Source organism: Populus alba, chromosome 15 (assembly GCF_005239225.2).
Source record: "Populus alba chromosome 15, ASM523922v2, whole genome shotgun sequence".
Lineage (NCBI taxonomy): Eukaryota > Viridiplantae > Streptophyta > Magnoliopsida > Malpighiales > Salicaceae > Populus > Populus alba.
In genome coordinates, this window is record NC_133298.1 from 15,415,054 (window position 1) to 15,432,065 (window position 17,012).

General features: G+C 33.2%; 1 protein-coding gene across 1 annotated transcript; it reads left to right on the plus strand.

The window, feature by feature from the left end:
• Positions 1 to 439: 439 nt before the first annotated feature.
• On the plus strand, positions 440 to 5,718 carry LOC118057627 (zinc finger CCCH domain-containing protein 67). Its single transcript, XM_035070261.2, has 6 exons — positions 440 to 1,041; positions 1,695 to 1,760; positions 3,065 to 3,208; positions 3,324 to 3,596; positions 4,593 to 4,862; positions 5,333 to 5,718. Exons 1-6 carry the CDS (start codon positions 556 to 558, stop codon positions 5,534 to 5,536), a joined length of 1,443 nt encoding a protein of 480 aa, XP_034926152.1. The 5' UTR covers positions 440 to 555; the 3' UTR covers positions 5,537 to 5,718.
• Positions 5,719 to 17,012: the final 11,294 nt, after the last annotated feature.

Sequence of the window (17,012 nt, forward strand, 5' to 3'; positions counted from 1 at the left end):
GTTGAGTTTTATCATTTTATTCAATTTGATTTTGTTAGGGTTACCTTAGTGTTATGATCAAGTCGTATATTTGACATGCTAAGACTCGATGCAAGTTTTTTTTTTTTTACCTTGCTTTCATAGTTATTTTTTCATTTTATATTTTTTTTATATTATTAAATTAAATGTGTTTATTAAATCAAATTGAGTAAATAATTTGAGCTTTAATTTTTGTTTTTGTTTTTATGGAAACACTTGCATCATTTAGCATTTTTTTTTAAACTGCGTGGGTTACAACATATCACAATTCATCTATCTAATTATCTAAATCTTTTATCTAGGATATAAATATAATAATTCAGGACCTTTGAAACAACAAATTAATTTTAACATCACATACAAATCGTAGGACAGTCTCAATTAATTTGTAACATTGTTTTTAATTCGTAGAAATACATAGGTGGCAGTAGCGCATTAAAAGCAACATCACTTTTTCCTTCTACCTTTTTGTCCTCTCCTACTCGATTTTCCTCTTCACCAAATTAGGGTTTCAAAAAATTGAAATGTGGAGGCAAAATGGAACAACAAATTGAATTACCAATCCAAATTGAAACCGAAATCCCTTCATTAGGGCTTCAACCTTCTTCTTCACCTCCTTCTTCTCATCCATGTACCTCTCCGTCGTCCGAACCTGATCAAACGGCCCAGGATGACGATAACTGTCTTCATCAAGAGCTACAGAACCAGCTCGACTTGAGAGAGGAGTTTAAGGAATTGAATGATTTTCATGAAGAAGTGGAGGAGGAGGAGGAATTTAAGAGTGAAGAGAGAGATAAAAAGAGTGAAATTTTTTATGAGAATGACAACGAGAGCAGTGAGAAGGAAGGTGATGATTTAGAGAAGAAGAATGAAAGAAGTGATGAAAATGCTAATACCAATAGAAGGTATCATCAGTATCCGGTGAGACCTGAAGCAGAGGATTGTGCCTTTTATATGAAGACTGGGACTTGCAAATTTGGAGTTAATTGCAAGTTCAATCATCCTGTTAGAAGGAAAAATCAGGTACACCATCTTATAGTTTTTTTCTTCCTTGTGTTAATATCTGGGTTTGTGATTTTATGTGTTTATATTTTGTGGGTTTTGTGTTGGTGTAAATGTAGTCTAGAGACGTGTGTGGTTATGCTTGGTTTGGTGTGTACTTGAGTGTGGAATTTTGTTGTCATTTGCATCTGTATTTTTATTCATATTGTGGGTTTAGTGTTGTTGGTCTAAAAGGAGTATCTTTGGCTGAAGGGGAGGTCTTTGCTTATGTTTTGTGTGTTTATGGTGTTGATGTTGGTGGGTGCGAGTGTTTTGATTGGTTGGTTTTCTTGTTGTTGTGAATAAGGGATTTGATGAATTTGGGGATAAAGAGGACTTTTGGTGTTTGTTGAAAATGGTAAATGTGGGTGGTTGTGGTATTTTTGTAAATTGTATTAATTTGTGTACATGAAAAATGATTATTGAAAGTGATTCTGTGATTTGATTTTCTTGTCATGTGAAAGTTTGTGGCTTAATGAATCTAGAAACTTGATTTTTTTTTTCCCAGTTGCTTAAGTTAGCTTCTGGAAATTGTGGGTATTTTACTGTTTTAATATCTTATGGTTGGATTTATGTGATTGAATATTGTTAACTAATTATCATTTTTTATCTATTAAAATTTGGTTTGTTACAAGGCTGTCATGGAGAAGGTGAAGGAAAGGGAAGAAGCAACAGAGAAGCCTGGCCAGACTGAATGCAAGGTTATTATTGTTCTGTATTGCTAACAATTTGAGGTTATGTTTACTCTTTTTTTTTTTGCTCTGTTCTTTTTGCATGCCACGGGCAAGCAATCCTGTGACTCTTCTAAAAGCATCTCCAAGGGGAGGTGCTATTTAGAAGAGCCAAATTGGTAATATGGCTTTTTTGCTCACATACACTCCAATGGTAAAAAGCAATTTAGAAGAGCCAATTGTATTTTAACATATTTGATACACAACTATTTTAATAACCCGATATGATCTGGTTGATTTGGAGGGTCTAAAAACAACCCGAACGATTCTCAATCAATCAAATATTAAATGATGAAATTGAAAAAAATTCAATAAAAAAAAAGAACAAAAAAAATAAAAAAAATCCGAGTCAATGTGGGTGAAATCGCCAAACTGATGGCATGGGTCATCAGACTAGGATAATCTCATTGAAAGCAAACCGAAAAAACATAGATTTAAAAAAAAATCAAAGGAAAAAAACTATTGAAAAAAAAATACTATTGCAATGAATGTGTTTTGGCATCTTTGCAAGATGTGTAGGAATAGCATTTTTGTAAGAGAAATGCAAAAATAGCATTTTGTTTAGCTTTCCCCTTGGAGCATGAAAAACAAGCAAAGAAAAGCAAAAATATTGCTTTTTTATTTTTGGCTTTTTATTTAGCACTTGGGTTGGAGTTGCTCTAATGCAGCCGAGGAACCCCCAGGCTCTTGTAACTTTTTTTTACCAACTATTATGTTTGGTCCAACTATTATGTTGGCAAGATGTGCTAAATCGCAGTCTTGGGTTTGCATATAGTCTTATTATAATTTCCTTTAATTTGACAATGGCTTAATTTTTAGACATTTGGAATAGGATGATGTTTCTTGCTTCTTTCTGGATTGCAGATTTTGAGGATTTTACCAGTGCAGATTGCCTATACTTTTGGATTGAATATTTTCTTCCTGTTTTTTTTCTTTTCCTGCAGGGTCATATATCTTATTGTTTTACTTGCTCATCTACATTTTTCTCTTTTGAATGATTTTTGTTATAGAAAATATCTATATGTTGTTTGCTTGCACTCATTACAAAGTAGGTTTCTGTTAATTCTGGTCAAATGTAAGGTACTCATTTGATAGTTGGTCAGTCAAGTTGTTTTCAGGTGCACCTTATTTTTTTTATTTTTTCATTTTCATGTATGAGTAAGTTGGTTTTCGTTGATGTTGGCAATATTTCTTTGTTGAGTTCTATGTAATATCTTTGGCTAAAGAATGAAATTTTGTTTCTGTATTATAATTATTTCTTGAGCTTGCTGCAGTACTACCTGAGGACAGGAGGCTGTAAGTATGGAAATGCTTGTAGGTTCAACCACACGAGAGAAAAAACTTTTTCAGTGCCCCCGCTGAAGACACCAATGCCATCAATTTTAGAGCTGAACTTTCTGGGCCTGCCAATCCGTCCGGTATCTCTTTGATGCATACTTTAGATCTATTAATACATGTTTGCCAACCATTGCTTAGGTTCGTTATAGTTAAGTGGCTTTGCTGGAAAATTTTGACAGTCATTATCAATCACAGGGAGAGAAACAGTGTGAGTTTTACATGCGTAATGGCTCCTGCAAGTATGGAGCTACCTGCAAGTATAATCATCCAGATCCTATGGCGGTGGGAGGAAGTGACCTGACTTCGGCATTTGTTAATGGGGGAACTGCTTCTCTACCAGCTCCATCACCAACAAGTGTAGGTTCTTGGTCTTCACCAAGGGCATTAAATGATCCTACACCCTTTGTGCCATATGTGTTTTCACCAACTCGACTTCCTTCTCAAAGTTCAGAGTGGAATGGATATCAGGTATTTACATTAGTGCTTTGCTGTCCAACTTTTATCCCTTTTAACCAGGTAACTTAGGAATACTTTGTGAGTTTACTAATTCCTTGGTGGGTGCAATCTGAAACTGGCAATGGTCCTTTTTTTTTTTGGTGCTCATGGTGTCTTTTGAACTACTTTTCTCTTATTATCTTTTAAGATATTATTTTAGATGGTTTTCCAAGTGTTTTTACTTTTAGATGGTCCACAAAATACATGTTTTTCTTTAATTTAATCCCTGCAATTGACCTTTAGACCTGAAGGGGCTGACACTGAGTGGTGAACGTAAGTAATAGAAGATGCAACTGTACAAGAATCCCAAAATGAAGAATTATGTGAAAGGTCTACTCATCTCTAACTCAAAGTATTCTCTACATGACCTAATCCAGCTGTTATTTTAATATAATCTGCCATGGGTCATATGATTTAGAAAATACAATGATCATTGGCAATTTTGTCATTTGCATGTGCACTTGCTGTTTATTGCATTTATCATGACATGTGTATGAATTACTTTTGCTCACACCTGTCCTTGAAATGCTCTGCACAGCCTACCTATGGAGTGTATTTGTTAGATTCAGTCACATCCATTATTTTCTGGTGGTCAACTATGTTTAGAGTTGGTAGAGCACTGGGAACATTGCAACAGAGTTACTGCCGAATAATTATCTCTTGTTCCTATATTGAAAGTTGAAAACTTCTTGCACATCCCTTGCCTCACAAATTTCACATCAGTGAGGATTAATTTTTCCATTTTCTTTTAACCTTTTTCTTTTCATCTTAGTATATTTATGGTTGAATTGATGATTATCATGCATGCTTGTCTTGACATGTCTTAATGGAGTTTATGTTTTTCTTAGGGGTGGAGGTGTGCTTATTAAATTAAGTTAAAATGTGGTTCGAACAACTGATTATTGAAGTTTATGTACTTTTAATGGGTTATCAAAGATAAGATTTGACGCACTTTTCTGACTTGTCCAGGGTACTCTATACCCTCCTGAAAGAAGTCTGCATCCACCTCCATCTTATGCCATGAGCAACCCAGCAACTGAAAGTAATGTATATGCACCTCAGCAACAGCAAACAATAGTTGATGAATTCCCAGAAAGACCTGGCCAACAACTTTGCAGTTACTTCATGAAATTCGGGGACTGTAAGTTCAAATCTAACTGCAAATATCACCATCCAAAGAATCGGATACCAAAGTCACCCTCATTAACTCTTAGTGACAAGGGCCTGCCACTGAGACCTGTAAGTTGATTCCTATTTCTAGACTGAACCTTACTTATGAAGGATTTATAAACTTAGGAAGTGATTTTTTATATTTTGTTGTCCTTCCCATTTCTTGGCTTCGCTTGCTGGTGTTTTTCTGTTCTTTCCATTTACTACTTTAAATATCACTAGGAAATTTTCTTTTGGCTGGTAAGAGATTTAGCTTTTTTAAGTTTTGAGTTATCATCGAACTCAATATGGATTTTGGTTAAATAAGTAGAGCTGCTGCATGAAGATAATTCCAAACAAGTCAAATCATTCCTGAATAAGCCTCCAAGAAAAACATTACACATGCTTCCAAACCAGTCCACTAAACTATATAGTCTGACATTAGCAAATGCCATTGAAATTTGAAATTACGAGTTTTCTTATTTTTGCTATAAGAACTGATAAGATTTTAAACTTTGGCATGTCTCTCTTACAGCTCTTTTTTTGTCTATCAAATCCAGGATCAAATCATCTGCTCTTACTACAGCCGCTATGGTATCTGTAAGTTTGGGCCTGCCTGTAAATTTGATCATTCAATACAACCGCCATCATCAGGATCTTGTGATGATCAGCACACTGCCTTTGGCAACTCTGTGACCCAGGAAAAGGCTAGAATGGCTGAAAGCGGAAATGGAAGTGATATCTCCGTTGAGCAGCCTGTGTAAAAATTTTGCATCAAGCTTTGTAGTGTTCTAGGATCAACAAAACCTAAGACTTTTAAACTTTCTCATCAAAACATGGATGTGTTATTTAAACTTTTGTTTTTTGTTATTTTTTTGTACTTTACTCTTTGAGATGCCACAACCTTTTCATACAGTGGCATTATACATTTATCTTTTTTGCGTCACCACAAGCAAAAGTGAAACCAGGATATGTAAATCATCTCTTTTTCACGCCTATAACCATCTTTATTCATTCCAACACTCGGAAGTATAGTTGTCCTGACGTTTCTGGGTTGGCCTGGTGGCTTTTTCTGTAGCTTCTCTTTTGTTTACTTTGGGTTAGAGTTGCTTTGCTGATAAAATTAAGGACTTTGAAAAATCAGTAGAGAAGTGCTCCAATTTAAGAAAAAGGAAAAGAATTCTTCGGTAAACTAAATATTGTTTTTTGTTTTTTTTGTTATATATAATTACCTTTTCGAAGCTTCTTTTGTACATTAGTAAACCAACCACTCCTAGTATATACGGACTCCAAAATTCGAAAACTAAAGAGTCAAGAACCAATGTTTCCTCGGTATTGTGGTTTTGTATTGAATTCCAATTCCAAGCAACAGGGACCAGTCATTGGTATCAACAGCAACAGAGACAGGGGAGTCAAAGGATAATTTATTCTTTAACTCAGGTAATTGCTCCCAAAATAGACTCTCTGGGTTCCAGAGAGTTTTCCTTCGGAGAAGGTGGAAGGATTTATGGAAATATATAAGCATTCCGAGCTTTGATGGATCAAAGATTATAGATGACGTTGCACGGAAAATTAAGTCGTATGAACCCGAGAAGTCGAAATTTATTAGCTGGGTGAATCAAGTTTTAGCTTTGTATCGTGGTTCGACCACACTTGAATTTAGAATTCGATTTTCTTCGCTGAACTGTTCAGAGTTTCAAATTGAGAGATGGCTTGAGATGATGTTTGCAAAGGAGGTTGAAAGGTTTGAGTTGGATTTGAAACGATATTTAACTGGAAACTGTATTTGCTCTGATTTCTATACATTTCCATTTTCGGGAAAAGTAGAAATTCCAATTTCAAGTCTCTACCTGCTGTGTCTGAGTAGGCGGAGAAGTTGTTGGAATTCCCACTTGAAAGTTCGTCTGTAGTAGCCTCAGATTATCTAAGAAACCCAAGTGTTGTTGGTCCATCACTCAGACTGAAGCACTTGAAGATCTCTCTTAGCTTCGAATTGTCAGGTTTCGAGATTTCAGATAGCAACCTTGTGTCACTTACAAAAATGTTCCTTTGCTTACTGAGGTTGACTTCGGCAGTGATCATCACGATTCTCTAACTTATGCTTCTTCTCAGCTTTCAAGCTATTTTCCTCACTTGGAGGTTTTCATACTGCGTGTCTACCTCTTCTATGTAATTTGTATTTACAATGTTTGTTTTCATTCCTCTTTTGTCTCTAAATATTCAACTTTGGTTTTCTTTCAGGAAAAAGAGAGCCTCCATGAAGTTCCTGAGCTAACAATGCTCAAGCGACCAGTGCTTAATGTTGATCAAGAAGACCATACTAGTCTTCTAAATTTCACATTGTTGATTACAGCAGCTCCTCATTTGCACGAATTTGTGTTGCAGGTGAGATCTCTTCTTAAATTGTGACAAGAAATCAATACAACCGAATGATATTGTTGTTAGAACAAATGATCGAAGTGATGATGGTGAGTAACTTGAAATTGAAGTCTAGTTGTTTACCTTAATGTTTTGTGAGATATCAGTATATTGCCATAGGTAAAACATTGATCTTAAGGTGGATTTAATGGTCATAGAATCTGCCTTAAGAGCCATCTCGATAGTTGGATAATGGTTATATCACCGGTTTATGAATTTATTCAACTTTCTTGCATGTCTGATGTCTACCTAGTGCTTTAGGATATGGGGTTTCATCAAATGAATTTACATTCTTCGCATAAATGCAAAGAACATATGATGAGAGATTCTAATATACCCTTTCTGATAATGACGGTTTTTGCAACATGCTTGCATTCCAAGACCTTAGAGGAGTTCCAAACTCTGAATACAAATTAGTGTGGTTATTAGTTGTTTTTTCTAAGAATATTTAGAGATTGATGAAGGAAGGTGAAAAAAAATGAAAGGAACAAGAAAGAAGGGAAAAAAAGAGAGGTCGAGAGATGAAATGACAAGATAGCATACTTTTATTTTTTTAGCATTAGCCTACACTGTATGTATATATAAGAAAAAAAATATAAGATTACTTTACTATTGTTAACTCCACACTACAATTAATGATAATTTCTAACAACACTCCCCGTTATGAATATCTCTCATATCTATCTTAGTAAACACATCAACGAATAGTTTTTTTATTCAACTTTTCTTTTTAATAAAACACCCAGCAACCTCGATATGCTTTATTTGATCATGTTTAATGAGATTATAAGCAATATTAATAGCTGATTTATTATCACATAACAATGATACGAAACCATTAATAGTTATTTTCAGCTTTTGCATAAGATTTTTAAGCCATAAAAGTTCACACACTCCATGTATCATCACTCGATACTCTGTTTCTGCGCTAAATAAGGCTGTTATATGTTGTTTTTTACTCCCTCATAAGATCATATTACCTATAAAAACATAATTTTCAAATGTGGATCTCCTATCACCTAGAAATCCAACCCAATTAACATAGGTAAAGGCTTCTACCTTTAAGTGTTCATTATTGGAGAAAAACAACCCCTTGTAAGGAGCAAACTTTAGATATCTAAGAATGCAATAAATAGTATCAAGGTGGGATGTACGGGGATCATGTATCAATTGACCAATAACACTAACTAAATATGCTATATCAAGTCAGGTATATGATAGATAGAACAATTTACCAACCAACCTTTAGTATCTTTTTTTCGTCAACTACTTCAACTCACAATTGACAAAGCGATGCTTCATTTATATTGGGGAATCATTTGGTCTACAACCTAACATCTTTGTTTAAGCTAGAAAATTAATAATATACTTCTTACGTGAAATGAAAATACCCTTACTTGACCATGCAACTTTAATTCCTAGAAAGAAACACAACCTCCCTAGATCTTTGATTTTAAATTCTTTAGCTAAATACTTCTTCAACATATAAACCTTTTTGTTATCATTTCTTGTCACCATAAAATTATCAACATATACAATGAGAATTGTGATCTTATCTCTGTAATGTTTGATGAATATAGTGTAGTCTTTATTGCTTTGTTTGTACCTAAATCTAACAATTACCTTACTAAATCTATCAGACCATGCACGAAGAGATTACTTAAGCCCACAAAAAGTTTTCTTCAACTTCTACACACCTTTTATCTTCTCACAAGAGAAACCTCAAAGAATTTCCATATACACTTCTTCCTTTAAGTTCTATGTAGAAAAATATTCTTCATATCTAATTATTGTACATCTCATTCTAGGTTTGCTACAATAGATAACAATACCTTGATTGAGTTCATTTTTGCATTAGGAGCAAATATTTTTTGATAGTCAATTCCATAAAACTAGATATATCCCTTAGAAACTAGCCTTGTCTTATACCTAACAATACCTCTCATCTAGCTTTTTTTAATGGAGAAAACCCATTTGCAATTTATCACTCTTTTTCTAGTAGGAATGTAGTGAGCTTCCATTTGTTATTTTTTCAATAAATATCTTATTTCATCTACCATAGCTTTTTTTTTCACATAGTATTTTAACAATTTCCATCCAATTCTTAAGAATACATTAAAAAAAATATAAAGGGGATACAAAAACTTTATATAAAAGTGACAAGAGAACATAAGATATACAATTAAATAAAGGATGTTTGGTACAACTTTGGACTATTTCTCTTAGAGTCATAGAAAATCATCAATATAAGAAATAAGATTTTTAGTGGATGAGTTGAAACCTATTGTCAAAAGTATGCTCTAAGGTTGAATTTGAAGATGGTTCTTGGCTTGGAAAAGTAGATTCATTGAATTTTTTTTTTCTTACGAGTGTAAACTTGATAAACCTTCTCCTTTAATCCCTATTTGATTTTATCATAATCTTCCTGAACTATTTCTTTCTCTCCTTTTAGTTTCTCATCACTCCAACATTCCTCGACTTCTATTGAATATTCATTGCTTTTCTCCCCCCTATTCGCCCCAACCAATTCTAGTTCAGGATTTAAGAGAGTAAAATATACCAATAACATATTACCACTCTCATTGATCTTCCTCTTAAGATGTAAGTTGAAAAAATATGACTCATCTTCAATAAAAGTTACATTCATGCTAGTAAATATTTTCCTACCTAAAATATGATAAAATTAATACCTTTTCTGAGTAGTAGATTATCCAATGAAAATACATTTCAATGCTCGATAATCCAACTTTCCAAAAGCTTCTCGATGATCCTGAATAAAACATTGCCTTTCTCCCCCCTGTTTGCTCCAACTAATTCTAGTTCAGGATTTAACAGAGTAAAATATACCAATAACATATTACCACCCTCATTGATCTCCCTTTTAAGATGTAAGTTGATAAAATATGACTCATTTTCAATAAAAGTTACATTCATGCTAGAAAATATTTTCCCACCTAAAATATGATAAAATTAATACATTTTCTGAGTAGTAAATTATCCAATGAAAATACATTTTAATACTCGCTAATCCAACTTTCCCAAAGCTTCTTGATGATCCTGAATAAAACATTGCCTTTCTCCCCCCTGTTTGCTCCAATCAATTCTAATTCAGGATTTAATAAAGTAAAAATATACCAATAACATATTACAACTCTTATTGATCTCCCTCTTAAGATGTAAGTTGACAAAATATGACTCATCTTCAATAAAAGTTACATTCATGCTAGCAAATATTTTCCTACCTAAAATATGATAAAATTAATATCTTTTTTTAGTAGTAGATTATCCAATGAAAATACATTTCAATGCTCGCTAATCCAACTTTCCAAAAGCTTCTCGATGATCCTAAATAAAACAAATACACCCAAAGGTTTTTGGTAGGACGATATATATAGGAACATGTTCCTTATAGAAACTTCATTAGTGTTCTAAAACTAATAACGTGGTATCCCATTAATTAGATATGCTATTGTAAGGATTGCATCTCCCTAATAGTTTTTTTAAGAAAATTCTCGATGAACATAAAAGATCTGACAACTTCTAGCAAATATTTTTTTTCTTGCTTTACCACACTATTTTGATTTGGTATATCTATTACACAATTAGATTGATAGAGAATCTTATGTTCTAATATATAGCTTTGAAAAACTCCATCTATATACTTTGTCCCATTATCACTTCTCAACATAAATTATATAGAGAACATGTCATGGAACCTTTTAAAGAAAAAAAAACACTTCACTTTTATTATATTTTTAATTAACCCAAATAGGACGACTATAACAATTAATAAAAGTAACAAACAATCAAAAACCATATAAAAAAATAAGTTGATTAGGACTCCAAACATGTGAATAAATCACCGTAAAGTTCTACTACTTTTATTATTAGCTGAGGAATAAATAGCACATGCATGCTTAGCAAATTTACAAGCATCACAGGATAAGTTTCCTTTCTTACATTGTTTATATAATGTTGGACAAAGCTTTCTTAAAGCTACAAAAGATTTTTATTAGCTGAACTTTTTTTTGTCATATTCACAGCCTACAATGAATTGTATATACGACCACCTCGAGAACCGAACTAGTCACTAACTAATAATCACACTGCTAGCTTAATTACATACAGTCATTCTCATTTATTTCAATAAGCGAGCATTTGGTTCCCAAGATTCAAGGATTTACAGAGTTAAAACCTAACATTTTTTCCCTACAAAGTTGACAGCTCAAACAACAACAATTGTAAGCAAGACATTAGGGTTCTTATTCATGGAGTCAATGCATTTCTGAAAGTATAATCTAGACACTGTGGTGATGCTGCGCAAACATCAACATGATGTTGTCATTGTTCATGTTAGCAAAACAATTGACTCCCTTTCGGAACAACATTAATTTTTGAACTAGCTATCTAGATTTGGCTGTTGTGCTCTAATACGTGTTGTTTTTTCTAGGATTATTTAGAGATGGATAAAGGAAGATGAAAAAGCAAAAGGAAGAAGGAAGAAGAAAATGGAAAAGGTCTTTGAGATGAAGTGACAAGAAAACATTAGTTCATTAGCCTCCACTATGTGTACTTAATGATAGCAACTAACAACGTTATTATACGGATCACAGTTTGGAGTGAATAAGGTTTTTTTTTTTTTAAAAATAAAATAAAATAAATAAACACATTAATAAGAAACACCGAATTTGGAAACCAAATTGGAGAGTAGATATCCAACAAGCAACCAAAAACAGAAGTCGAAAAACAAAAGATGAAAGGCAAACATCGGATAAAATGGCACCATTTCCACTACTTTTGAAGTCATGGCCTTCTCCCATTTCAATTTTTCTTCTCTTCACGTGTAAAGTTCTGCATTTTCCATTTTACAACTTTGAAAAACATTCTTAAAACAACGCATGCCATTGAAATACTAGTTCTCCTATTTTTCCCATAAGAACTGATGAGATTTTGAACATCGGCATTTCTCTTTCAATATGGCTTAATCTTGGTCTTTTAAATCCTGGATTAACTCATCTGCTCTTGCTTGCCAAAAAGCTGTGGGTGGTTTATGCACATGTCTCTGCATGAGAGAGTGAGATCATTATTCGCTGTAGGGGATGGCTACTACTCGAATTTAGATTTACAAAACTATTGAAAGTTTAGTCATGAATGCAATCAGCTGCTGTTTGGTGGAGCTATAGTGCTATACAGTTGAATATGAGTGAAGCCTGTTCTGTTGTGTTGATGGATATAGGGGCAATTGATGAATGCAGTTTCAGGCTATAAACAATCATCAATATGGATTCAATGTTACGCACAGATTTGGGTCATGGCCTCCCATTTGACTCAGCTTAGGCAGTGCAAAAGGCCAGATTAGCGGGACAAAACTTAAGCAAGAGATTTGGAAAGAGTGACAGGCTATTTAGTAATAAAAGGAGAGTGGACATTATGTTAGAATCAATGTAAGAGTGGACGAAGGAAGCCATCTTGATAACACCTTAACACCAAGCTGAAAATCTCAAACCCTTGAACATTTTTGTTTATCCGAAAGAATCGGGCTAATTTCCATGGTATCAAACGATAATTTCTCCATTAATGATAAGGAAAAGCAAAACACATTGAAAACAAGTCTGCCCTGGATATATCAAATTAAGTAAATAACTGCTAGCAGAAATAATAATAATAAATGTAAACTGTCTTATTGATTAGCACAATGTTCTTGCTCAGAGCCAGCAAGTGAAACACTGATAACATCTTACGTGAAAACAAAAACCCTCAACTTGTTTTTGGCACTCGTATACCATTATTTGAGAAGCATCAGAAACATAAAATGAGAAGAAAGAATCCAAGGCAATAAATAAGAGTAAAGGGTATAGGAGGGGGGAAAAAACAAAGAAAAGTATGGTAAGAAACCATTCAGTGCTCCATCAGAAGGCCCAGGCATTCGTCAGAGAATCCCCGCCCCGGATATGATAGCTTTCATCAGTCATTTTATCAAGGCCCTTGTAGCAATATAAGTTCAACTACAGCACAGCCACCTCCTCTGCACGAAAAAATAATTGAGCTATAAGAAATCTTGAATCGGCAAAATACACAAATGAAAGGGAAAAAGGACTTGGATATTTCTCGTTTCAAACATGTACCTTTGGGGGATGCTTATAATTCTCATTTTTTGTCATTTTTGTTGTACCCAGGTTCAGTTCTTCGCGGCGACACGACTTTTTCTGGACTATTTTTGGTCTTCTTCTCGTCTCTAGCCTTGTTGAATATGACTGTGAATCCTTCAGCAGAGGCAGGGTTGTTTACATCCCACTCACCAAACTTGGGCAGAGGCCGACCTTGCTAAGAGAGAAAAATCATCGATTGTAATAGATTAGCCAACCTTCTCAGGACATTTTCCTACTTAAACTTTAAATGCTTTACAAGACACTCAACTCATTTTGGATATTGAATCATTACCAAGAAGATACCTTAATAGAAAAAAAAATATTTCAGTTTCATTTTAGAGATGATACTAATGATGGATCATATATCTTAATACATGGCGAAAGTCAGCAAACTATAGAAAAACGAACATAAAATTGTCAAAAGCAGGTAGATTTCGAGGGAATTACTGGCTACAGAGATCGTTCGAGTCTTATCCAATTGCTAGCTATCTATCGATTACAGACTCGAATGTAACAACTAATGGAAGGCAAACTGTACACACGACAGAATCCAATTAGTGGACAACGCCCATTCTCACATCCATTCCTACTTTCAGAAAACAACCAAACAGCAAGAATTTCAACAATGTCACAATGTCCATAGTGCCATATTTTAGGGGTAAGGTAAAGCCAACAAAACTTCCCCAGCCCAACCAAAACTGTGGTCTAACAAAAAAATCTTATTCGACACATGAAGGAACAAGATCCCAGAAAGTTCAAATAATAATACATATTCATAAAAATTCTAATAACAAAAGCCATTCAATTCAAGATATCTAAATGATATCCCGTTGATGAAATAAAATCCCATCCTCCTCAAAACGTCATAAAGACCATCTTGATCATCTAGTTCTCACATATTAAAGCGGCTTAAACAAGAACACAGACAACATACAAAAACCCCACTACTTAGAATCGAAACAACAAACAAAAATGAAGGATTAAAGAAACAGGAATCTGAATTAAAAGAGACAAATCAAAGCAGGAAAACTATACAAAAAAGAGTTAAAGGGAAAATTAAGGAATCTTACAGAAGCCATGAGAAAGAACAGAACAGAACAGAAGAGTGGTTAATAGAAGGAAAACTTCGTTGTGATGGTTGGAGTTTTATTGAGGAAAAGGGAGCAAGGAAGAGCGATATTTTAGGCAAAAGAAGGAGAGGAAAAGGAGAGAAAATGGAGAATGAGCAGACGTTATGCTTGTTTGTTATTACAACATTTTTTTTTTTTTTTTAATGTCTTTGCTAAAATGCTAACTGTTAGTTAGGTACTGTGTTTGAGGCACCCACGTTGTTTACGCGCCTTTTTTTCTCTCTCTAACATATCCCCGGGATAATGGGAAAATGGTTTGGAATTTTTCAATTTAGTGAATATTTGTTACTTTGGAGATTATAACTTAAAAAAATACTTTTAGTTATAGTTTTAAAAAATATATTTAGTTAAAATTATCATTAAATGTATTTTTACATAAAAAAATAAATAAAAAATAAATTTTTATGAATGATTTTGTGAGATTCAGTGCAAAAACAATATAAATTATTTAAATAATCAAGTAAATTACCAAATATTCTTTTAATCTTTTGAGGTGTCCAAAGCATGGCCCTCCCATTATTGCAATTAATAGGTTAGATTCTGTTGCTGGACTCGGATGGCAATGAAAGGAACATAGAAAATGAGGTTTAACTAGGGATAATTATTTTTTGTTTGGTTTGATTTTTATTAAATTAATTTTTTTATCATATTTTTAAATAATAAAAAAACTAGAACATAGTTAAACTGTATAACTGCGTTATTGAATTCTTAACAAAAAAAACTATTTATGTTTTATTAGTTTCATTTATAAATTATTCTAAATTTTAATTCTATATAGTTATGGTTGGATTCTTGTAAAATGTATTCTTCAAGGAAATACATACATACATACAGGCTTACACGATGTGTGAATTATGATTTTGTTTATGATAGTGTTGATTTGTCAATTATACTTAAATATTGTAAGTTGCCAAGTCGCACTTGCATGCATTTATATGAATTTAATTGGTGATGGAATCCCATCTTATACGAAGGCGTGGATTGGTATATGAAACATTACCAAGTCCATGTTGTGCTAGACGACATAATTTAATAACTAATCACATATCATATTATATATAGGAAAATAAAATTAAAAGATTTCTAGGATAAAAAAACGTTTCGCGATTATACTCGTCATTAAAACGTTTTGATTGATCCATGTGTAAAAAATAATAATAACTAGCAAATTTAAACCTTCATTACTCAATTATAATTACAATCCTTTCTCAATAAGGACATATCGGGGAAAAAATGGATTTCTAATTTATGGAGATCCCCTTTAGCTTTGAAAACAAAATAATCTTCATGTAAGGGGAGAAATAACGAAGATCTTAGGAGAGAAAAAAATCTGCCACCAACTCTACACGAGAAATTATATAGATTGATAACAGAAATTTGGATTATGAATCATAAATTTCTTTGGTTTATAACAAAGATTTGCTATGCAAATAGCAAGAGTCTTGCGCTAATAAGACAAAATAATGAAAATAATTTTAGGATAACGATATTAAAAATATTGTGCTGTAAACTATTTTTAATATTCAGCTTTGGTTAAGTATCATTTTTTTTTTTTAATTTTGAAAAAATAAATTTAATTTAGTCTTGAACCAACGGCAAGAATAACAAATATAGTTTTGTGATCAATTGTTAGTTTATCCATAAAATTTATGGATTGTATTATTAAAGTATTTGTTAAATGATTGATTGGATTTATTAAAAATTAAAATGTTAAACACAGAAAATGTTCACTGAAACCCTTTTATTAAGTCAAATTTTAAAATCCTAATTATTTTATAGTTTGAAGGGTTGTCTTCTTTTATAATGATTAAGAGAGGAGAGCAATCAATCTGAAAGGAGAACTTCTAACACCTATTATAAGAAAATAATAATCAAAGGACAAATCCAAAACTTGAATAATGTTTTCAATGTTTTTAGAAGAATTAATTATACCATCTGTTCGAGATATTGAAGTCTATTTTCAAGTGAGAATAATATTTCTCAGATGCAATCATGAATTGAAGTGGGTGGATCATAGGAGCATTACCATCAAAATATTTAGAATAATCACGTGCACAGCTTAACAACTAACTATTCAAGTTTATGAAAATAAGGAGAAATCCAGGATTTATACAAGGTTTTTAAGACGTTTGTGAGAACAATGAATCATGTGCTTGAAAATTTACAAGAATTTAAGGTTACAATACCTATAGTCAAGGGCATCCTCGTTTTTATCAATTTTATCAGTGGAGAAGTTAGCTTTTTTCATTGCTAGAAGTTGCACAGCACAATAAGTTTTTTCATTGCCAGAAACGGGCAACATCCCAAAGAGAGAGACGTAGGAAAAAAGGGAAAGGGAAGCCGAGCTCAGCTGAAAATAACATGCATGCATGGACGGCTCTCTTGCAAGACGAGATTGTACAAGGCAACTACTTTTTTTTCTGTTTTCTCAAGTGGTTAACTGGTTTGAGTGACGGACAGTTATGATTCACACCAGTAAGAGGGCCGACGAAGAAATTAGAGCTGCAGCGGCGGAAGAGCTGGAAATCCAGGAAGCAATGTAA

Excerpts from the sequence above, each read along its gene's own strand:
- LOC118057627 (XM_035070261.2), top strand. The coding sequence starts at position 556 with ATGGAACAACAAATTGAATTACCAATCCAAATTGAAACCGAAATCCCT. Across the intron at positions 1,761-3,064 it reads CTGGCCAGACTGAATGCAAG|TACTACCTGAGGACAGGAGG; the intron begins GTTATTATTGTT and ends AGCTTGCTGCAG. Across the intron at positions 3,597-4,592 it reads CAGAGTGGAATGGATATCAG|GGTACTCTATACCCTCCTGA; the intron begins GTATTTACATTA and ends TGACTTGTCCAG.